The 23,070-nt window shown below is 45.2% G+C and overlaps 2 protein-coding genes across 2 annotated transcripts in view; both read right to left on the bottom strand.

Moving 5' to 3' along the window:
• The window catches only part of LOC123665859, a 56,696-nt gene extending 41,129 nt beyond the window's left edge, over positions 1 to 15,567 (bottom strand). Inside the window, 9 exon segments of the mRNA XM_045600094.1 lie at positions 713 to 869; positions 2,355 to 2,443; positions 4,509 to 4,573; positions 4,910 to 5,045; positions 5,969 to 6,053; positions 13,220 to 13,376; positions 13,843 to 13,909; positions 14,620 to 14,734; positions 15,558 to 15,567. Coding sequence (XP_045456050.1) covers positions 713 to 869; positions 2,355 to 2,443; positions 4,509 to 4,573; positions 4,910 to 5,045; positions 5,969 to 6,053; positions 13,220 to 13,376; positions 13,843 to 13,909; positions 14,620 to 14,734; positions 15,558 to 15,567 — 881 coding nt within the window.
• Positions 15,568 to 16,789: 1,222 nt separating this feature from the next.
• On the bottom strand, positions 16,790 to 18,554 carry LOC123665858 (piggyBac transposable element-derived protein 4-like). The gene is made up of 2 exons (XM_045600093.1): positions 17,104 to 18,554; positions 16,790 to 16,793 (listed from the first exon to the last, which is right to left on the bottom strand). The coding sequence occupies exons 1-2, from the start codon at positions 18,552 to 18,554 to the stop codon at positions 16,790 to 16,792; spliced, it is 1,455 nt and encodes a 484-aa protein (XP_045456049.1).
• Between the last annotated feature and the right edge of the window lie 4,516 nt (positions 18,555 to 23,070).

Genomic DNA, 23,070 nt, shown 5'->3' with positions numbered 1-23,070 from the left:
ACAGGGTGCTGAGAATACAATTTTTACTGATTTTCAGTATTTTCGATTCATTAGGAAACCTTAATACATAAAAATCTGAAACTTGCAGCATCAGAGTATCTTATGAGTACCAATACTTCCTAAAATTATGTGTCCGATATCTTTCTGTGCCTATCGGTATTCTTATCGTCCCATGACCTTTAAATTGGATCACATAACACACACCACCTTTCGATTTGAAAAAGAATATTCGAAATCGGTTCACTCAGTCATAAATTAGTCATATTGAGATAACATACATAAAAAAAAAAATTCAATCGAATTGAGAACCTCCTCCTTTGGAAGTCGGTTCAAACAGTACACAGTGCGTACATAAAAGGATTTTATCCGATCGTTACCAACAATAAACAAGATTGACTATGTATGTATAATATGTAGTCATACTCTTCACTGAGGTAGGGCACAGCAGGAATTTCCTGCTCAAAATATGGAGCAGCCCGACTGGGGGAGTACCTCGACCTTACATCACAGCTAAATAATACTGTTTTCAAGCAGTATTGTGTTCTTGTTGGTGAGTAAGGTGACCAGAGCTCCTGGGGGGATTGGGGATTGGGTCGGCAACGCGCTTGCGATGCTTCTGGTGTTGCAGGCGTCTATAAGCTACGGTAATCGCTTACCATCAGGTGAGCCGTACGCTTGTTTGCCGACCTTGTGACATAAAAAAAAAACTCACCTCGCGTCCCTATCCGTCCATCGATCGCAGTGTCTCAACACGCGGTCCATGAGTCTCTCGATGGCTGCGATGGATCTCATCAAGCGTCGGACGGTCCGGCACAGCCTCCCACCACCAGACCCCGATGATGACGACGGCGACCCGTCGGAGTCTGAACCTGGGGATGACAATGGGGATGAGTCCTCCCGTGACCATGGTAGCTGTGAAGTATCTGAAACGTAGGACGTGTAAAAAAACCTAATAAATCGATATAAAATCCGAAAAAGTTGTTTCATTATAATGACAACATTAAATAATAATCATGATATACCTTTTTAAAATCCTTGTAGTGTGCCCTTCAATTTGATACCCATATTGTAGTATTCGAGAAACAAATTTTTTTTTCATTAAGTACAATGGCTTCGCGCAGCCGCCATGTTTGATTTTTTTTAATATCACCTATCTAAGAACACTTGGGCACTAAGACGAACCTAACGATACCTCAGTGGTTCTGGAAATATGAGGTAGTAAAGAATATTACATACAAACATACATACATACATACAAGATACGCGCGAAAAACATAACCCTTCCTTGGCAGTCGGGTAATTATAAAGGATAATTAGGAAAATTCCTAATAGAAGTAACCATGTTTATCTAAAATCTTATATATAATGGATAACTTATTAAAGTTACTTATTAACTTCAGAGTTTCTTGCCGATTGTTCTCTGCAGAATCTACATTCCGAATCGGTGGTAGCCTTTACTTTTATATATAATAATCACTTTTAACCTTTAATTCGTAAAATGACGATTCGAAAGTGCTTTTGAAGCCTATTTGAATAAGTTATTTTTGATTTTGATTTTACGCCTGATAGCGATCGTTACTCATAGTTGGGAATATATCCGCCAACCCGCATTGGAGCAGCGTGGTGGATTAAGCTCTGATCCTTCCCCTACATGGAGAAAGAGGCCTATGCCCAGTAGTGGGATATTACAGGCTGAAGCGAATGATTTTGATTTTGACACTTGGTACATACATTACCTAAATTTGTAATGTACCTAATGTTGATATTTTTGCTACCTTAAGTTGTTGTTTTTTGTAAATTTTATTTCATTGTTTTGCTAGTGATTTCAACCGATCTGCGCTAATGGTATGATATGATATGGGAGCAACAAAAGCCGAAATAGCTATTTTCAGAATTTTTGTTTGTTATTATTCTCGATATCACATAACTTTTGATGCACGAAAAAATACTTGCTATTTTTTATGTATTAATGTCTTAACAAACTCAAGTATAAGTTTCATGTGAACACACTCGACTAGAAAGTGCCTCGCAATTTCAACCGAACCGTTCTTCAATTAGAGAAAAAAGCTAACTAACATGCCTATAGCATTCTTCAGTAATTATATTTTTTACAACTAGGTCGGTAAACAAGCCTACGGCTAACCTGAGGGTAAGCGATTACCGTAGCTTATAGACGTCTGCAACAACAGATGCATCGCAAGCGCGTTGCCGACCCTATTCCCATTCAGTTCCCATATATTCGGTTCGATAAAATCCAAAACTTTATTTTTTTTTCATATTTTACTGCTCTCTACCAAAGCACGGCAATATAATCCCACTCATATTATATAAACTTTTACAAATGTATCACTTACTGTCATCGAGGTCGTCGGTGAAGTTGGAGTCACTCAGGTCCAAGCCGGAGTTCGATTTGCTCATGTGATCCTCAAAGTTATCGGGAGGCCTGTAATGTAAATATAATTTTAATTATAACATATATATTATCCGTTGGTTCCCTGGGAAAGGGGACGGGCGCTTTTGTGGGACGCAACCTGCGTTGACACACTTGCTCCGTCTCATGTCAGGGAAACAGCCTTAAAAGCGGGAGCCGCAGCGGAAAAAGCTGAAACGACTAAACGGCACAAATATTCGTCACTAATTCCAAATTACATCTTTGTGCCGTTTGCAGTCGAAACACTTGGACCTTGGAGTAGCAGTGCTAAAAATTTTTTAAATGATATAACACCTCGCCTTATTGCCTCCACTGGTGACAAGAGGGCTGGTGCATTTTTTGCCCAGAGAATCGGCATAGCGATTCAACGGGGAAATGCTGCCAGCATTCTTGGCACAATTCCACGCGGACATGATTTATACCAAAACTATCTGTAAATATTTAGTTCTTAAGTTGTGAATTGTAATTATGTGGAAGTTCGGTGGAAGTTGGACGTTGGACGTTGGAAGTTGGACGTTGGAAGTTGGACGTTGGAAGTTGGACGTTGGAAGTTGGACGTTGGAAGTTGGACGTTGGAAGTTGGACGTTGGAAGTTGGAAGTTGGACGTTGGAAGTTGGACGTTGGACGTTGGACGTTGGACGTTGGAAGTTGGAAGTTGGACGTTGGAAGTTTGACGTTGGACGTTGGAAGAAGAAGAAGAAGAAATTTTTTCTTTCCACTTATATTCACATGTATAATGCATTATTTATATAGCGTCATATTTTATATTAGTATATAATATCATGTGTACTTTAGTTTTATTACTATAGAAAAACAGTGCACTGTAAAACTATTAATTGTTTTTGCTGCACTGATTATCACATAAATTGTATAATATATTTTTCTGTAAGTAGTAGTATAGAAGTACATTCTATTTTTTTGGAAGAGTCTTATTTGGTAAACCTCTGTCAATACGCATTTACCCTCACTTTCTCAACACATTAGCTTACAGAAATTTGTAAAACTCCATTTACTATTTATTTCACTATACAAAAATCAATTTATCATTTTAAACACGTAAAAATAATTAAAATACGGATTTCGAGCGTACAGATAATTAATATTTTCAATTATGACATTTTAATATATTTTTTTATGACGCAAATAGGGATGTGATCATAATATTTTTGGAGGTGAATGAGTATAAGAGAATGAACAGCATAAGCGATAAAATAGGCCATGTTTTTTACTTATATTTTGAATTTTCACGAATCACAATTTGTTAGTAAGTTATAAAACAATATTACCGTAAAGCGATTTGTTATTATGTTTTAGATATTGTTTTTTTTTTTTTTCGTTTTATTTATATTGAGCGTAAAAAATGCTGACAAAATATTATAAATGTCAATCTTTTATAGTAAAGTGTATATTGTAAAGGTTTTATTTTATATTATGAATATTTCTGAATATTAATTTCACCCTGAACATTTTTAACGCTATCCCATATAATATAAAAGTATAGCACTTAGCATTGGCATAAAAGTTTATTGTAGTTCACAGGAAAATTTTGTGGGACTTTAGTATGAGCTTAGGATTACCCAACGAGAGCTACGTGAGCAACAGTGTTATCAATCCTTTTGTTTAGATGTTACAGAGAGTGAGCTGTCGGCGCAAGGTTTTATATTTATAGTGAATACACATAATGTGACAATAATACTAATAGGGTCGACTTTTATTTTCTAGACACAGGCGGCCCTAGTTTGCTGTAAATTTTATTTATGACGTCTTTTTTATCGACCATTTTACATAAACGAAATATAAATTTGTCGCCTTTGTCGCTGCTCGATTAATATTTTTTTTTTTTGCTCGTAATTCTGTACCTCTACTCTTAGCAAAAATATTCAATATATTATTAGGTTTTACATAAAATGAATTTTACTTTCGTCTATGGCTTATTAATATTATTCATTCATTTGCTCTTTGTGTTACTTTACTATACTTACAATATTACTCTATTGTCTGTGGTCGGAAGTACGCCATATTTGTTTACTATTTAAGACTCTTCCAAAAAAAAAATAGAATATACAATTAACTCACTTGGCCCCAGTACCGTCTCCTTGTTGCAAATCCCTGCTTGAACTATCCGTTATTGAATCTATCGCCTGTAAGAATAGATACACATGTTTATCGTACACACATCGAACACAATCGTGCCTAAGTTAACAATAACTTAATTAACTGTTTTAAATGAATGTTATTTTGATTTTTTTTAATTAAACCACGTACGCTACAAACAATTTATAATAATAATAATTTTCTTTATTTCAGGTAACAATTGACACATAAAACAATTCTTCTTAAACAATTCTTATAACACAAACACAATTATTTAAAATAATAAAACAACATCTATTGATGAATTAAAGTTATACAAGTAGATATCAGACGAGACATTAAACTAAGACACGTATGCTCCATAACATTTACAAGATGTATACACAAAAAACATCTATCAAAATGGGTTCAGTACATAGTTTATTGCTATCACATACCTTATCCAACACTTCCTTGGACCCGTTGAACTCGTTCACAGCTTGCATCATACCAAAGAAGGAAATTCTAAAACACAAAAAAATAATAATTAAATAATAGTCATTATTATTCCGAACACAGAGCCTTAATATGACAATACCGCTATTTCTAAAGTTCCACAAAATGACCATAAAACCTGCATATCAATAAAATCTTTAAAATAAAAGAAAACTATAAGAAATGAAGAACAGAAGAACTTTTGTTGTTGTTTTCATTTTTGTCAACGATATCTCCATAATACCAATTTTGTTAACTTTAGGGAAACCTGTTATTGGCTATATTATTTGTTATATGCTTTATGATAAGAATAATATATAAGAAGCTGTTGGTTTTCTGAATAAATAAATAATTTATAATTAAATGCCTTTATCTTTTGAAACTTTCCGTATATATATGCCACGATTGACGTTTTAAGACAATCAGACAGATGCAAAATTAAATAAAAATCATATTATGGCATTGATTATACAGTCTGTTACAAAAATAAATAAAAAAATAAATGTACAGAATCAGATCTGGTACAGCATTATTGGGCAAAACACAACGACACATAGCACATGAGTCCACGTTATTTTTGGCGTAAACTTGTGGAGGCCTATGTCCAACAGTGGACTGAATAGGCTGTAATGATGATGATGATGATGATGATGATGATGATGATGATGATGATGATGACGATGACGATGACGATGACGATGACGATGACGATGACGATGACGATGACGATGACGATGACGATGACGATGACGATGACGATGACGATGACGATGACGATGACGATGACGATGACGATGACGATGACGATGACGATGACGATGACGATGACGATGACGATGATGCTGATGCTGATGCTGATGCTGATGATGATGATGATGATGATGATGATGATGATGATGACGACAGCATTATTTCACTGCAAATTCCCATTCTATGTAAAGTTATCACAAATTTTGTAGTTTCCGTACCTTAACAGCTGTTTCCGTTGTTGAGCACACAGCGTTCTTGGAGTGAGACAGTCACAGCGGTGTTTGTAACCGGACCAGGCGCTTACTGGAAAAACATAAAAAAATATACTACGTAAATAAAATTGGAGTGTCTGTTTGTAATATTAGAATAGCCGCTTTTTACTAAATGCATGCACCATAATTGTGTTTGCTCGCAAACGAAAAAAAAAACCGACTTCAATTACATCGACGAGTAATACAACGTAGATGGGCGAAAAAATAGTCAAGTAACTGCGCGTTATCAAAGATTACTCAAAAAGTAGTTATCAGATCTCAATAAAATTTATATGTGACCACATGACAAACATCAGCTTTCAATCAAATTAAAAATTATTAAAATCGGTACACCCAGTAAAAAGTTATTGCGGATTTTCAAGAAGTTCCCTCGATTTCTCTGGGATCCCATCATCAGATCCTGGTTTCCTTATCATGGTACTAAACTTGGGATGGGATCCTTTCCAACAAAAAAAGAATTATCAAAATCGGTACATCCAGTAGAAAGTTATGAGGTATAATACAACGTAGGTCGACGAAAAAAGCGTCAAGTAAAAACGCATTATTAGATATAGCTCAAAAAGTAGTTGTTAGATCTCAAATAAATTTAAATGGGACCAATTGGCACACACCACCTTTCGATTAAAAGAAAATTTGTCGAAATCGCTCCACCCAGTCAAAAGTTCTGATGTAACATACATAAAAAAAAAATACAGTCGAATTGAGAACCTCCTCCTTTTTTGGAAGTCGGTTAAAAACAACATTTCTTACAATTTTTGTGTGTCTGTTTATCTCTCAGTTTGTCCCGGCTAATCTCGAAAACGGCTAGATCGATTTTGACGGGACTTTCACTGGCAGATAGCTGATGTAATAAGGAGTAACTTAGCCTACTTTTAATTTAGTTTTTTTTTAGAACTGCGGACTGAATAATATCTAATTATTTTGTTAAACTCAACGCGCCAAATGTTTTCCATTCTTTTCTACTCTTTGAAAAATATTTTTGTGATTTTTAAATTTTTTATATCCAACCCAAAAAGCTATGATTTTAAAAAAAAAATTGTTTATTTTCAAATACCCATAACTTTTTCAAAAATTGACCTTTTGGTATCTTTTTTAACTTTTTTTTTTATTTTTAAATGAATTTTTATAAAAAGTTGACAAAAAATGTAACACGATCAACTACTATAAAACAACAGCTATGAAAGTATCGCCTTTGTTTGAATAAAATCGTTATTCCTGCTAATCCCAGTAAACCGATTTTTTTTTATATATTTTTTTCAACTTTTTTCTTTTTTCAAAAATGTTTTTTTTTTCACAAATTTTTTATATAATAAAATAAATACATTTCAACGATTTTAAGGTATTATATTCTCAATTTATAGTCTTAGGGCAGGCGCGCCCGCGCCGCCTCGCTCCACACGGCGCCGGGGACCAGCTCCACCTGTGCCGGCCAGTAGCGTACGTACGGTCGTGAGGCGCCGTGCGCGCCGCCATGTGCGCGAGGCGCTCGCTGGTGGAGCGGCGCTGGTGCGGCGCCAGGCAGCGCGCCGCACCGCCTCGCTCCACACGGCGCCGGGGACCAGCTCCACCTGTGCCGGCCAGTAGCGTACGTACGGTCGTGAGGCGCCGTGCGCGCCGCCATGTGCGCGAGGCGCTCGCTGGTGGAGCGGCGCTGGTGCGGCGCCAGGCAGCGCGCCGCACCGCCTCGCTCCACACGGCGCCGGGGACCAGCTCCACCTGTGCCGGCCAGTAGCGTACGTACGGTCGTGAGGCGCCGTGCGCGCCGCCATGTGCGCGAGGCGCTCGCTGGCGGAGCGGCGCTGGTGCGGCGCCAGGCAGCGCGCCGCACCGCCTCGCTCCACACGGCGCCGGGGACCAGCTCCACCTGTGCCGGCCAGTAGCGTACGTACGGTCGTGAGGCGCCGTGCGCGCCGCCATGTGCGCGAGGCGCTCGCTGGTGGAGCGGCGCTGGTGCGGCGCCAGGCAGCGCGCCGCACCGCCTCGCTCCACACGGCGCCGGGGACCAGCTCCACCTGTGCCGGCCAGTAGCGTACGTACGGTCGTGAGGCGCCGTGCGCGCCGCCATGTGCGCGAGGCGCTCGCTGGTGGAGCGGCGCTGGTGCGGCGCCAGGCAGCGCGCCGCACCGCCTCGCTCCACACGGCGCCGGGGACCAGCTCCACCTGTGCCGGCCAGTAGCGTACGTACGGTCGTGAGGCGCCGTGCGCGCCGCCATGTGCGCGAGGCGCTCGCTGGTGGAGCGGCGCTGGTGCGGCGCCAGGCAGCGCGCCGCACCGCCTCGCTCCACACGGCGCCGGGGACCAGCTCCACCTGTGCCGGCCAGTAGCGTACGTACGGTCGTGAGGCGCCGTGCGCGCCGCCATGTGCGCGAGGCGCTCGCTGGTGGAGCGGCGCTGGTGCGGCGCCAGGCAGCGCGCCGCACCGCCTCGCTCCACACGGCGCCGGGGACCAGCTCCACCTGTGCCGGCCAGTAGCGTACGTACGGTCGTGAGGCGCCGTGCGCGCCGCCATGTGCGCGAGGCGCTCGCTGGTGGAGCGGCGCTGGTGCGGCGCCAGGCAGCGCGCCGCACCGCCTCGCTCCACACGGCGCCGGGGACCAGCTCCACCTGTGCCGGCCAGTAGCGTACGTACGGTCGTGAGGCGCCGTGCGCGCCGCCATGTGCGCGAGGCGCTCGCTGGTGGAGCGGCGCTGGTGCGGCGCCAGGCAGCGCGCCGCACCGCCTCGCTCCACACGGCGCCGGGGACCAGCTCCACCTGTGCCGGCCAGTAGCGTACGTACGGTCGTGAGGCGCCGTGCGCGCCGCCATGTGCGCGAGGCGCTCGCTGGTGGAGCGGCGCTGGTGCGGCGCCAGGCAGCGCGCCGCACCGCCTCGCTCCACACGGCGCCGGGGACCAGCTCCACCTGTGCCGGCCAGTAGCGTACGTACGGTCGTGAGGCGCCGTGCGCGCCGCCATGTGCGCGAGGCGCTCGCTGGCGGAGCGGCGCTGGTGCGGCGCCAGGCAGCGCGCCGCACCGCCTCGCTCCACACGGCGCCGGGGACCAGCTCCACCTGTGCCGGCCAGTAGCGTACGTACGGTCGTGAGGCGCCGTGCGCGCCGCCATGTGCGCGAGGCGCTCGCTGGTGGAGCGGCGCTGGTGCGGCGCCAGGCAGCGCGCCGCACCGCCTCGCTCCACACGGCGCCGGGGACCAGCTCCACCTGTGCCGGCCAGTAGCGTACGTACGGTCGTGAGGCGCCGTGCGCGCCGCCATGTGCGCGAGGCGCTCGCTGGTGGAGCGGCGCTGGTGCGGCGCCAGGCAGCGCGCCGCACCGCCTCGCTCCACACGGCGCCGGGGACCAGCTCCACCTGTGCCGGCCAGTAGCGTACGTACGGTCGTGAGGCGCCGTGCGCGCCGCCATGTGCGCGAGGCGCTCGCTGGTGGAGCGGCGCTGGTGCGGCGCCAGGCAGCGCGCCGCACCGCCTCGCTCCACACGGCGCCGGGGACCAGCTCCACCTGTGCCGGCCAGTAGCGTACGTACGGTCGTGAGGCGCCGTGCGCGCCGCCATGTGCGCGAGGCGCTCGCTGGTGGAGCGGCGCTGGTGCGGCGCCAGGCAGCGCGCCGCACCGCCTCGCTCCACACGGCGCCGGGGACCAGCTCCACCTGTGCCGGCCAGTAGCGTACGTACGGTCGTGAGGCGCCGTGCGCGCCGCCATGTGCGCGAGGCGCTCGCTGGTGGAGCGGCGCTGGTGCGGCGCCAGGCAGCGCGCCGCACCGCCTCGCTCCACACGGCGCCGGGGACCAGCTCCACCTGTGCCGGCCAGTAGCGTACGTACGGTCGTGAGGCGCCGTGCGCGCCGCCATGTGCGCGAGGCGCTCGCTGGTGGAGCGGCGCTGGTGCGGCGCCAGGCAGCGCGCCGCACCGCCTCGCTCCACACGGCGCCGGGGACCAGCTCCACCTGTGCCGGCCAGTAGCGTACGTACGGTCGTGAGGCGCCGTGCGCGCCGCCATGTGCGCGAGGCGCTCGCTGGTGGAGCGGCGCTGGTGCGGCGCCAGGCAGCGCGCCGCCTCGCTCCACACGGCGCCGGGGACCAGCTCCACCTGTGCCGGCCAGTAGCGTACGTACGGTCGTGAGGCGCCGTGCGCGCCGCCATGTGCGCGAGGCGCTCGCTGGTGGAGCGGCGCTGGTGCGACGCCAGGCAGCGCGCCGCACCGCCTCGCTCCACACGGCGCCGGGGACCAGCTCCACCTGTGCCGGCCAGTAGCGTACGTACGGTCGTGAGGCGCCGTGCGCGCCGCCATGTGCGCGAGGCGCTCGCTGGTGGAGCGGCGCTGGTGCGGCGCCAGGCAGCGCGCCGCCTCGCTCCACACGGCGCCGGGGACCAGCTCCACCTGTGCCGGCCAGTAGCGTACGTACGGTCGTGAGGCGCCGTGCGCGCCGCCATGTGCGCGAGGCGCTCGCTGGTGGAGCGGCGCTGGTGCGGCGCCAGGCAGCGCGCCGCACCGCCTCGCTCCACACGGCGCCGGGGACCAGCTCCACCTGTGCCGGCCAGTAGCGTACGTACGGTCGTGAGGCGCCGTGCGCGCCGCCATGTGCGCGAGGCGCTCGCTGGTGGAGCGGCGCTGGTGCGGCGCCAGGCAGCGCGCCGCCTCGCTCCACACGGCGCCGGGGACCAGCTCCACCTGTGCCGGCCAGTAGCGTACGTACGGTCGTGAGGCGCCGTGCGCGCCGCCATGTGCGCGAGGCGCTCGCTGGTGGAGCGGCGCTGGTGCGGCGCCAGGCAGCGCGCCGCACCGCCTCGCTCCACACGGCGCCGGGGACCAGCTCCACCTGTGCCGGCCAGTAGCGTACGTACGGTCGTGAGGCGCCGTGCGCGCCGCCATGTGCGCGAGGCGCTCGCTGGTGGAGCGGCGCTGGTGCGGCGCCAGGCAGCGCGCCGCCTTGCTCCACACGGCGCCGGGGACCAGCTCCACCTGTGCCGGCCAGTAGCGTACGTACGGTCGTGAGGCGCCGTGCGCGCCGCCATGTGCGCGAGGCGCTCGCTGGTGGAGCGGCGCTGGTGCGACGCCAGGCAGCGCGCCGCACCGCCTCGCTCCACACGGCGCCGGGGACCAGCTCCACCTGTGCCGGCCAGTAGCGTACGTACGGTCGTGAGGCGCCGTGCGCGCCGCCATGTGCGCGAGGCGCTCGCTGGTGGAGCGGCGCTGGTGCGGCGCCAGGCAGCGCGCCGCACCGCCTCGCTCCACACGGCGCCGGGGACCAGCTCCACCTGTGCCGGCCAGTAGCGTACGTACGGTCGTGAGGCGCCGTGCGCGCCGCCATGTGCGCGAGGCGCTCGCTGGTGGAGCGGCGCTGGTGCGGCGCCAGGCAGCGCGCCGCACCGCCTCGCTCCACACGGCGCCGGGGACCAGCTCCACCTGTGCCGGCCAGTAGCGTACGTACGGTCGTGAGGCGCCGTGCGCGCCGCCATGTGCGCGAGGCGCTCGCTGGTGGAGCGGCGCTGGTGCGGCGCCAGGCAGCGCGCCGCACCGCCTCGCTCCACACGGCGCCGGGGACCAGCTCCACCTGTGCCGGCCAGTAGCGTACGTACGGTCGTGAGGCGCCGTGCGCGCCGCCATGTGCGCGAGGCGCTCGCTGGTGGAGCGGCGCTGGTGCGGCGCCAGGCAGCGCGCCGCACCGCCTCGCTCCACACGGCGCCGGGGACCAGCTCCACCTGTGCCGGCCAGTAGCGTACGTACGGTCGTGAGGCGCCGTGCGCGCCGCCATGTGCGCGAGGCGCTCGCTGGTGGAGCGGCGCTGGTGCGGCGCCAGGCAGCGCGCCGCACCGCCTCGCTCCACACGGCGCCGGGGACCAGCTCCACCTGTGCCGGCCAGTAGCGTACGTACGGTCGTGAGGCGCCGTGCGCGCCGCCATGTGCGCGAGGCGCTCGCTGGTGGAGCGGCGCTGGTGCGGCGCCAGGCAGCGCGCCGCACCGCCTCGCTCCACACGGCGCCGGGGACCAGCTCCACCTGTGCCGGCCAGTAGCGTACGTACGGTCGTGAGGCGCCGTGCGCGCCGCCATGTGCGCGAGGCGCTCGCTGGTGGAGCGGCGCTGGTGCGGCGCCAGGCAGCGCGCCGCACCGCCTCGCTCCACACGGCGCCGGGGACCAGCTCCACCTGTGCCGGCCAGTAGCGTACGTACGGTCGTGAGGCGCCGTGCGCGCCGCCATGTGCGCGAGGCGCTCGCTGGTGGAGCGGCGCTGGTGCGGCGCCAGGCAGCGCGCCGCACCGCCTCGCTCCACACGGCGCCGGGGACCAGCTCCACCTGTGCCGGCCAGTAGCGTACGTACGGTCGTGAGGCGCCGTGCGCGCCGCCATGTGCGCGAGGCGCTCGCTGGTGGAGCGGCGCTGGTGCGGCGCCAGGCAGCGCGCCGCACCGCCTCGCTCCACACGGCGCCGGGGACCAGCTCCACCTGTGCCGGCCAGTAGCGTACGTACGGTCGTGAGGCGCCGTGCGCGCCGCCATGTGCGCGAGGCGCTCGCTGGTGGAGCGGCGCTGGTGCGGCGCCAGGCAGCGCGCCGCACCGCCTCGCTCCACACGGCGCCGGGGACCAGCTCCACCTGTGCCGGCCAGTAGCGTACGTACGGTCGTGAGGCGCCGTGCGCGCCGCCATGTGCGCGAGGCGCTCGCTGGTGGAGCGGCGCTGGTGCGGCGCCAGGCAGCGCGCCGCACCGCCTCGCTCCACCCGGCGCCGGGGACCAGCTCCACCTGTGCCGGCCAGTAGCGTACGTACGGTCGTGAGGCGCCGTGCGCGCCGCCATGTGCGCGAGGCGCTCGCTGGTGGAGCGGCGCTGGTGCGGCGCCAGGCAGCGCGCCGCACCGCCTCGCTCCACACGGCGCCGGGGACCAGCTCCACCTGTGCCGGCCAGTAGCGTACGTACGGTCGTGAGGCGCCGTGCGCGCCGCCATGTGCGCGAGGCGCTCGCTGGTGGAGCGGCGCTGGTGCGGCGCCAGGCAGCGCGCCGCACCGCCTCGCTCCACACGGCGCCGGGGACCAGCTCCACCTGTGCCGGCCAGTAGCGTACGTACGGTCGTGAGGCGCCGTGCGCGCCGCCATGTGCGCGAGGCGCTCGCTGGTGGAGCGGCGCTGGTGCGGCGCCAGGCAGCGCGCCGCACCGCCTCGCTCCACACGGCGCCGGGGACCAGCTCCACCTGTGCCGGCCAGTAGCGTACGTACGGTCGTGAGGCGCCGTGCGCGCCGCCATGTGCGCGAGGCGCTCGCTGGTGGAGCGGCGCTGGTGCGGCGCCAGGCAGCGCGCCAGGCGCGCCCGCGCCGCCTCACTCCACGCGGCGCCGGCCCGCGGGCCCGCGCCCTCCTCCGGAACCATCTCCACCTGTGCCCACGAAATTAATTAAAAACTACTTTATTACTTCCTCACAAGTGATTGTTACAAATTGAATTGATAAAATTCATATGATAATAAAATGTGCACAGAGAGGAGAGAGAGAGAGAGGAAGGAGGGAGAGAGGGGGAGAGAGGATGCGAGAGAGGGGGAGAGGGGAGAGTGGGAATGAGGGGGAGAGGGGGAGGGGGGCTGGGGAATGGCGTAAGAAGGGGGGGAGAAAGGGGGGAGAAGGGGGAGGGGGGAGGGGGGAGGGTAGAGGGGTTGGGAGGGGGGGGGACAGATAATGGCTATCCCTTCGGCAACGCGTTTGTGGACGCGTTGGTGTTGCAGACCTCTATAAGCTACGGTAATCGCTTATCATCAGGTGAGCCGTACGCTTGTTTGCCGACCTAGTTGTGTAAAAAACAAAACTGAAGTTTAAATCGTGTAGTCCACGCAGGCGAAGCTACATTACCTTAAACGTTATTGAGGAAGCCGTCTTAAAATTATCAAGAAGCTTGCACAACCTCTCCATTGCGAATCTGTAAAAGAATTATAAAAATAAAAAACGTCGGTCCCATAATGGATTTCAGAGCCTCAGAAAAATTTACGAAATCGATGACGCCATTAATATACATAAATGACGGCACACGGCGCCCTCATATGATTACACGATTATTAAGTGGTATAGTGGTCCATTGACAGTATTCTGACACTAGGACAATAAACATTTGGTCCAGGAGCCAATGACAGACTTTCATGACCAATTTCCTCCACATCGAAACTTTTTAAAATGCATAAGGAATTTATATTATGAATATTAGTGACCGTCAGCTGGGACTCCGTGGGTGGGGCGGGCAGTGGCAGTGCCAACACATAGAGGAAAAAAGTTTTTTTGTCATTTCTTCCCATTTTAAAATTTGTCGGATTATAGTTTACCTAATATCTTGAAGGAAAAATGAAGTCAGCTGACCATAACATGGTGGATTATACGTCAGCTGGCAACATGAAAAAAGAATATATTTTCAATAATTACATCTCAACTGAAAACTTAACTTGTGATAGTCTACATGCTACTATGAATTAAAATTAATATCAGCTGGCTATATCGTGGAGGAAAGTTCGTCAGCTGGTACCTTGAAAGATGTAACAAGAAGTTTTCAAGTGTATCACAAACCATTGGATGACGGATTACCATCCTGTGGACCGTACTCATTTCCAACTCAAGTTGTATAAAATACAAAATACTAACTCTTTAACAAAAGGCCGCTCGTACACTCGACAGAGACATATGCTGTTGACGATCTGGTCGGCCACTTCGTTCTCCAGCGCGAACCTTATCAGGTGCTCGTGGATTATGGAGGCTCCTGCGAATAGATAGATAAAATTATACATACTAACTAGCTGACCCGGTTAGCGTTATTTTGCCGATAACGCTATTAAAAAATAGGGGTTGGTGGTTGAAGGGCTAAAGTTCAGGGTTGTATGTATTTTTCAATGTCGAATCACAATAATCATTCATCATCATCATCATCATTCCAGCCTATTGCTGGACATAGGCCTCCACAAGTTCGCGCCAAAAATGCGTGAACTCATGTGTGTTGCCCATAGTCACCACGCTGGGCAGGTGGGTTGGTGACCGCAGGGCTAGCTTTGTCGCACCGAAGACGCTGCTGCCCGTCTTCAGCCTGTGTGTTTCAAAGCCAGCAGTTAGATGGTTATCCCGCCATTGGTCGGCTTCTGAAGTTCCAAGGTGGTAGTGGAACCTTGTTATCCCTTAGTCGCCTCTTACGACACCCACGGGAAGAGAGGAGGTGGCTAAATTATTTGGTGCCGTAGCCACACAACACATATAAATAAATAACATATAAATAAATTAACTATTGTATACTTGAATAGTTTATTGTTTCCCATCAATCTCTATTATTATTATTATTATTATTAAGCCATTTATTTATCCTCTCTTATTAATCTCTATTATATTCAGCGTCAATCTCACGCAAGGGGGGGTTCAGGCAAATCTTACCTAAGGAGGCGAGGGGACTAAACTGATCGAAAAATAGCTGACGTAATTAACTGATTCGTTGCGGCGCCTATTTTCGAAACCTTTTCGCCATGGCTGTGAACAAAATTTCTATGACACGTCTGGCGTGTCAAGCGCCATAGAAGTTGATGGCACGACTATTGTGCCATCAGCCATGTCTATAAAACCACATGCTTTTTTTGCTTTTTCACTGGTTTAGACTTGATTCAAGTTGAGTTGCCATCAAACTACGGGAGTGTACGGCACGATACGTGAATTAAATTGGTTTTGAAGAGGCAAACTACGTTATTTTCCTGAAATGGAAGGTAAGTGACTTTACTTTGTCAGGTTTTTCAAACCTTTTGTGATGTTGTTTATTTTTTTTTTGTTGTATTCAAGGAATTGGTTAATAAAACTAATTTCTAGAAACATTATTTTCGACTTAGGGCCTATTCATTTATTACGAAAGACAATTTTTGGGATACGAATTCACATGGTGACTTTTTTTAGAAAATCGAAAACGCAAATACATTCCTGAAACAGAAAACTATGTCAATGATGAAACTCAATGTGAAAACGAAGAAGAAACTTTGAGTAATATTTTCGAACAACATTCACAATCATACTCAGATGATGGAACTCAAGCTCAACAACTCAAGCCTCAAAAGAAATTTAAGGACAGTGCGACATGCACAGAAATTATCGATAAAAAAATTGACCCAGTACCCTTCATAATAGATTTGCATGGATGTAAACATTTCGGCCAGTTCGTATCTAATGAACTTTTAAGATTTGATGCTGATCAAAGATATACAGTAATGCAAAAAATTCTCGAGGTGCTGAAAAACGGTGAAAAGAATAGTAAATAAAACTAAGGTTTACGTAAAAATATTATTTATTAAGACTGATTTGTAAAATAATCATTTAAAATCTTTGGTTGTTGTGCACTTACATAATGAATCTTAAGTCGGTTAAGATGAATAAATTAAACATAGTTTAAAATATAACAAAATATTAAACTATACAATAGTTATATTAAGATTAACTTAGGTCTATGTAGGCTTATTTATGATTAATAGCTTAGTGAATATGGTTCATGTAGATATGTGGTGAGTAAATGATTAAATAAATGACATTTTCAACTCTTTTATTTCAAAGAATCACGTATCTTAATACATAAAAAAGAGCTTAAACTATTGTAATTATTAACACTAACTTTCTTAGGTCTGTGTTAGGCTATAAGGAACAGCTTAGTGACTTTCGTTTATGTTAATTTGTAGTAATTAAATGATTAAATAATGACACTTTTTAACTCTTTTATTTCAAAAAATCGTTTACACTAACTGGGAATGTTCTTAGTTACTATTATAATTATTTATGTAGCCAACGCTTACAATAATCATCTACAATAAATAACTTTAATATTTGTGAAATTCCCTAAAACATTGGAGACACAGTCCTGGGAATCCTGGACAATCGGGGCATCCAAATAATACGGAAACTCTTTTTTGTGTTTTATTATAACAAACTCGACACCTTTTCCTCATTGTCTTCCCTTCTCTTTTCGGCAAGTTCGCCGGAAGATGAATTTTTCCCTCTGATAGTGGCCGAGCAAGTTCAGTAATATTTGACATCGGCAGTAAAGTTTCGATTACACTTTTTCTAAAATCATATAATGATAACAATGAATTATTTTTATTATATAATAAAAACCCATTCACGAGACATATTTGAATGATGTGTATTATGACTTTTTTATACCAGCGCAGGGTCTTGTGTTCGCAACAATAGTAACTAAGTAGCTGGTCGTGTCTGTCTATTGCTCGCATGTATTTATTGTATCGTGCCTGCACGGCGGGCTTAAATTTAACAGTACGGACGCGGCGACTAGTAGTCCCTTCATAATTACTTTTATGTTCTGTGCTTATAAACAAAATTTCGCGCTTGTCTTTCCATTTTGTTACAACAATTTTTTTGTTATTGTGTGCTATGCATGACTCCCCTAATGATAATGGAGTATTTTTCACTAACGCAGGATTTCCCACCCGATTTGGTCGTAGGGTACCGGTCACGTATGTATTCTTATCAAGTAATTCGTCAGCTATTCCTACGCTGGTATAAAAATTGTCTAAGTATAGGGCATGTCCTTTGTCGAGATACTTTTGCATAAGCAACTTAATTACTTTTTTAACGTGGTTTCGACCACCTACAAGTTGATCTTTCGATCCGGCATAAACATGTATTTTGAGTATGATACCATTGGCGTCGGCTAAAATATATAGTTTAACACCGTATTTATGTGCTTTCCCCTTTAAATATTGGCGAAAAGCGAGTCGCCCTTTCCATAAGATCAATGACTCATCTATTGTCAGTTCTTTCACCGGATAATATATCGCATTGATGGAATCATTAAAAAGGTCAATTAAATCTTTTACTTTAAATAGGCTTTCATTTCTTTCATTTCGCTGCACACTCAGAGCTCTCAAAATTAAATAAAATTTGTCTCTGGACATAAATTGTCGTGGACTTAAACAAAATAAATAATGATTGGACCAATAGTCGGCCATTCTGTTTAGTTTTATAGTTCCCATTAATAGCAAAATACCTAAAAAACATCTAAATTCAATTAAAGTTATGTCGGCCCATCTTGTAAATCGTGAGTGTGTAGCGACCGCTGCTGATTTAAGTTTATTCCCGTTCTTATTTGTACAGTTAATAATCAGATCTATAATCTGTCCATTTAAAAATAAAAAGAAATAATCCAATGGAGTTTTTTCTGCCATTTGATGTGGCGTCAGTATTCCACTTGTTCCAGTAAAAGGTAACTCCACCATAGAGTCGGGATTGCCTGGAAACCAACTGCTTGATTCGTCTGGTGAATTGTCTTCCTGTGAGTTTTCTACTTCATTCCGTGAGTCCGCGTCTTGCAAAGCAGCATCAATATTTGCTTCATCATATTTTTCGTTTGTCCATTCGTCGAGAATGCTATCGTTGCTTTCGGTTAAAATCCCATAAAGCTCATCGTCGCCAATTTCAAAATTTAAATCTGGAATATCGTATGTCTCGAATTCAACTGGAGACAACAATAAAGATAACTCTACGTCTAATGGATCAATGGCAGATGATGGTCCAGGTTTCGGTGAACTAAAAGGATTATTTTCCATTGTGAATTCTGAAAAGAGAAACATTTTATAATAGAAAATAACTTCATTTCTGGTATACAAAAAACAACGATTTGTGACTAAGTTAACTCTTTATAACTTATCTCTAAGGAACCAGCATTTTTTGTCTTTAAATGGAATTTTTATTAAAGAAAAATCCTTTTTTAGTTTAATTTTTTTTCTTACAGGGGAAAAAAACACTTTTTACTAATTACAAACAATGATCACTGTATTTTTTATTAAATTCAATGTATTGTGATTTTATTGAATAAAAGATATTCGGCAATGTTGCGAGCGCCGTGAATTTTTATATGCATTGAATTTAAACTTTCTTGTGACTGTAGCCATGATAGTTTAATCTCATATATAGTATTTAATATATTATACATTGTATAAAACATACAGATCAATGAGCGTTCAGTACGCAACATAAAACATTTTTTTAAGCCTTGATCGTTTTTTTGTAACTAATTATTCAATTTACTATGGCGGATTTGAAAAGATCTGGTCTAAAAATGAACATACGTCGAATAATTAATTTAAAATAATGCCCTAAAATAAATCAAACAAAAAACACTTGTTTAAATCAATTTGGACTATTTATTTTATACTATTTTTTTTCTAACTCTATTTTTGAGCAACCTCTGATGGGAAAAATTTACTGATTGTATATTTTTGGTAACAACTTGAGTTTGATCTCGAAACTCCTAAATATGTTTAATTTTTAATGTCTAAACTGAAACTGAAGCCAAAGTTTCATTTTCGACTGAATATCCATTTTCGGTCGGACACTACATATAATACGCAAGCTCAGTCATGCAGATAAAATGATTAATTATTATCAAAAACTTACCTATAATCCACAGCAAGTACAGAGATCACACTCAATGTTCAATCAGGGTACGAACAAGCCACAGTTATCACAAATGCAAATTACGGAGTCCAGGTCAAACAGCCAAAGTTATCAAAAATGAAAGATATCAAAGTCCTTACACTAGCAAATGTTGTCGAGAGAGCAAACAGTATGTAGATATAGCACGTCCGATTACTACGAATAGAAAAGCAGAAGTGTTTTCAAAAATAATATATGAACAAATTGCGCCGGAGCATCTTTATCTAGCGACGAATATTGTCCCAATGTATTGTTCATATTATGTCCTTTAGAATAATGTTTATCTTTGTTTAGGGACAAGATGTATCATAAAAATTAAAAAGAGCCGGCTATTGTACGACGGAAGGCCGGGCGGCCCTTTGTGGCGGCCCTTTTTTTGTGCTTGTAAACAAACTCCCCTGGTGACTTAACAAAAATAAACCATATGTACGATAGTTTATGGAACTTAAAAAAATTAACTCGGTCACCCATCGACATAACAATACTATGGACTTCAGGTGTCATTCAAAATTCACGAAAAAATTGTCCGAAGTAAACCTATAAATACAACTACACATGTGTATATTTACAAACAAACTAAAACGTTGTAATATATGTCTTAGTTGATTACTTTACAGCCTAATTTTGCTTGCAACAATCTGCCCGCCTATGAACTTTCACTATTTTTTTATCACATCGATACCTTTGGGTAGAAAGGTCGTATAAACCATTTTGGCCAAATTGAGTTATATATACCATTTTTCTCAGAATTTTTTTCTCTATCGATCTGTATATACGAAATGCAGAAATTCGCACAAAAATGGTTAATACGACCCAGAAATTTTCGGTCACATCCTCTTAAAAAATGAAAATTTTCAATGTAAAAGCCGAATATTTCTTTTTTGTAGTTTTGTCATGATTTAATGACCATAATTTATTTTAACTCGGGGCGTAAAAATAGTCGTTAATTGTTAAATGGTTTATACGCCCTAACGTGCTAAATGCTTTACCTAAACATAGTTTAATTATTATAAAAGAATAATAACTTATTATAACGAAATAATATACGTATTTACGTAATTTCACATTTCGTTCATTGGCAAAATATTATTTTTATTAAAAAAAAACTAGACTATGTGACTATGACAAATTATTGTATTCTTTGTCACCTAAATTTATTTTTTGAAAATGTGTTTATCAATAAAATAACTTATAATAACAATTCATAAATTATTTTAAACTAATTATGAATACAAATTTATATAATAAATAAGTTACTTTTTAGTACATAAGTTGGTCACGTTTAGTGCTTGATCGTTTTTTAATTATTTTTATTAATTGTAATTTAATAAATTACTTAGTAAGTAAGCCTTAGAACAAAGGCTTAATACAATAATTTATTGAATTACAGTTAATTATGTACAAAAATTAAAAAAAAAAAAACTATCAAGTCATAATTCATAAAATGATTAAAATGCCTGATTACTTTAATTTAGAAGAAGTTTGAATATTTTTTGTTTTTTTATGGCTAAGTAGATTTTTTTATTTCACTTTTCAGTGTGTTGTTATAATTGTTTTTTTAATTTAAAAATGTTAAACCTGTTAGATATGTTGTACCATTATTGAATTAATAGTAAATGTTGCTTAGAAGGTATTATAATACCTAATAAATGTTGATTTCGTATTTCAGGTAGTTTTATTTTATTTGAATCGACCATTATTGGGTATTAGAATAATAATAATTGAGTTATTACTAATTCTGGGAGTAACATGATTGTTTATTAGTCAGAATTCAATTGATCTATGATTATAAATGGTTTTTAATACAAAAAAAAACTACATCTATGGGTTTTTACGACAGTAAATGTGACCATAAGCTTAGCAAAAATGGATATACGACCTATATAGTTTTTTTTAAGTACATTTTCATGGGGTGTATTAACCAAGAATTGATTTTTTCTTAGACGTAAATCCAAGCTAACTTTGAAACTATAGAAGATAGATAGGTTTTGATGATTTAACCGTTTTCATTCGAGAATTGTAAGAACCTTTCTCATATATCATTTTTTTATAAGTTCAAAAACAAAAAAAGTATGAATTTTTATGTAAAAAAAAAATCGTTTTTCTGCTCTCCTGAAAAGTCGGGTTTTGGTTTATACGACCTTTCTACCCAAAGGTATCGATATGTTTGTTAATGTTTTTCGAACTAGGCATACTTCACGTTCTCTGTAATTGGTCACTTCTTAGCATACTTTTGGTGATGGTAGTGCCATTTAGGTCGATATAATTTGTCGTTTATGAACGGATATTTTTTCAGCTGTATTCTCTTAGAAGATGGCGTTCCTTTCTTTTACACTCCATGACTATGTTTGTTCTTATATAGACACAAGCTAGCGCCATGACACCGTGTAGCCGTTTTGGCGCACTATTTGAAAAAATGACAGAAAAATACTTTTAAACTTCTTTAAACTAAGTTTATTACCAAAATAAAGATTATTTCGTAAATAGTAAATGTGTACCCACATTACGGAAGAGGTTTTCAATATATTCAGCTAATTGTAAATAATTTTTGGTTTTAACCAAAATATAAAAAATCGAGTGTCGATATATATGGTCGAACTGAGTAACCTCCTTCTTTTTTGAAGTCGGTTAAAAAGAGTAACTGCGGAGTTTCTAGCCTGTTCGTCTTTTTTTATACTACTGGGTCGACAAACAGGCGTACGGCTCACCTGATGGTAAGAGATTACCGTAGCTTAGAGACACCAGCAACACTAGAGGCATCCCGAGCGCGTTGCCGACCCAATGCCAAACCCCCGAGGAACTCTGGTCACCTTACTCACCAACAGGAACACAATACTGCTTGAAAACAGTATTATTTAGATCTTCTGTAAGGTCGAGGTACTACCCCAGTCGGGCTGCTCCATATTTTGAGCAGGAAATTCCTGCTGTGCCCTACCTCAGTTCTACCTCGTCTCTGCGGAATTCCAACAGAATTCCGTACTGTAATTTGTTAACGGTTCAAAGATGTTATTGAAGACTACTAGTAAGTAATTGGAACGAAGTTCCTTACGGCAGGCTTGACATTTAGCTGGGCGAGCGAACTGAAAAAAATGTGATACTAAGACCGTAAGAAAAATATATAACGGAAGTGACGTAATATCAGTCACATGACTGTATAATATGACGTTTGTAAAACTAAAATATTACTAGTAAACTTTTTTTTAAATTATTTATGTAATTTTATACTGTCGACAAAAATAAATAAAGAACGTTTTTTTATTTCACTTAATATTTTGAATTATTATTATTATTATTATTATTATTATTATTTTGTTTAATTTATTTTATTATACGGTATTTGTTATTTTCTAAAATACTAAATTTCCAAAATACTTTTATCTACTTAAGGACGCTATCACATTTTTCCACAAATATCAGTGTTTTTCAGGTACCATTTTAATTAATTATTTAAATTATTATTACACTGCGAGGATATCTTGGTTTTAAATGAAAGTTAATATATTCATCTCCGAGTGACACCATAAAAATCCTATAGCCCCATACAATCTTTTCACACAAATACGGTTTAACCATCACAGAAATCGCAAAAAATTTAAAAAAGGCGGGTCTGAATAGGAACCAATATAG

Source organism: Melitaea cinxia, chromosome 25 (assembly GCF_905220565.1).
Source record: "Melitaea cinxia chromosome 25, ilMelCinx1.1, whole genome shotgun sequence".
NCBI classification, from domain to species: Eukaryota; Metazoa; Arthropoda; class Insecta; order Lepidoptera; family Nymphalidae; genus Melitaea; species Melitaea cinxia.
Note: the sequence above shows the minus strand (reverse complement) of the source record. Positions and strands in the feature narration are given on the sequence as shown.

Excerpts from the sequence above, each read along its gene's own strand:
- LOC123665858 (XM_045600093.1), bottom strand. The coding sequence starts at position 18,554 with ATGGAAAATAATCCTTTTAGTTCACCGAAACCTGGACCATCATCTGCC.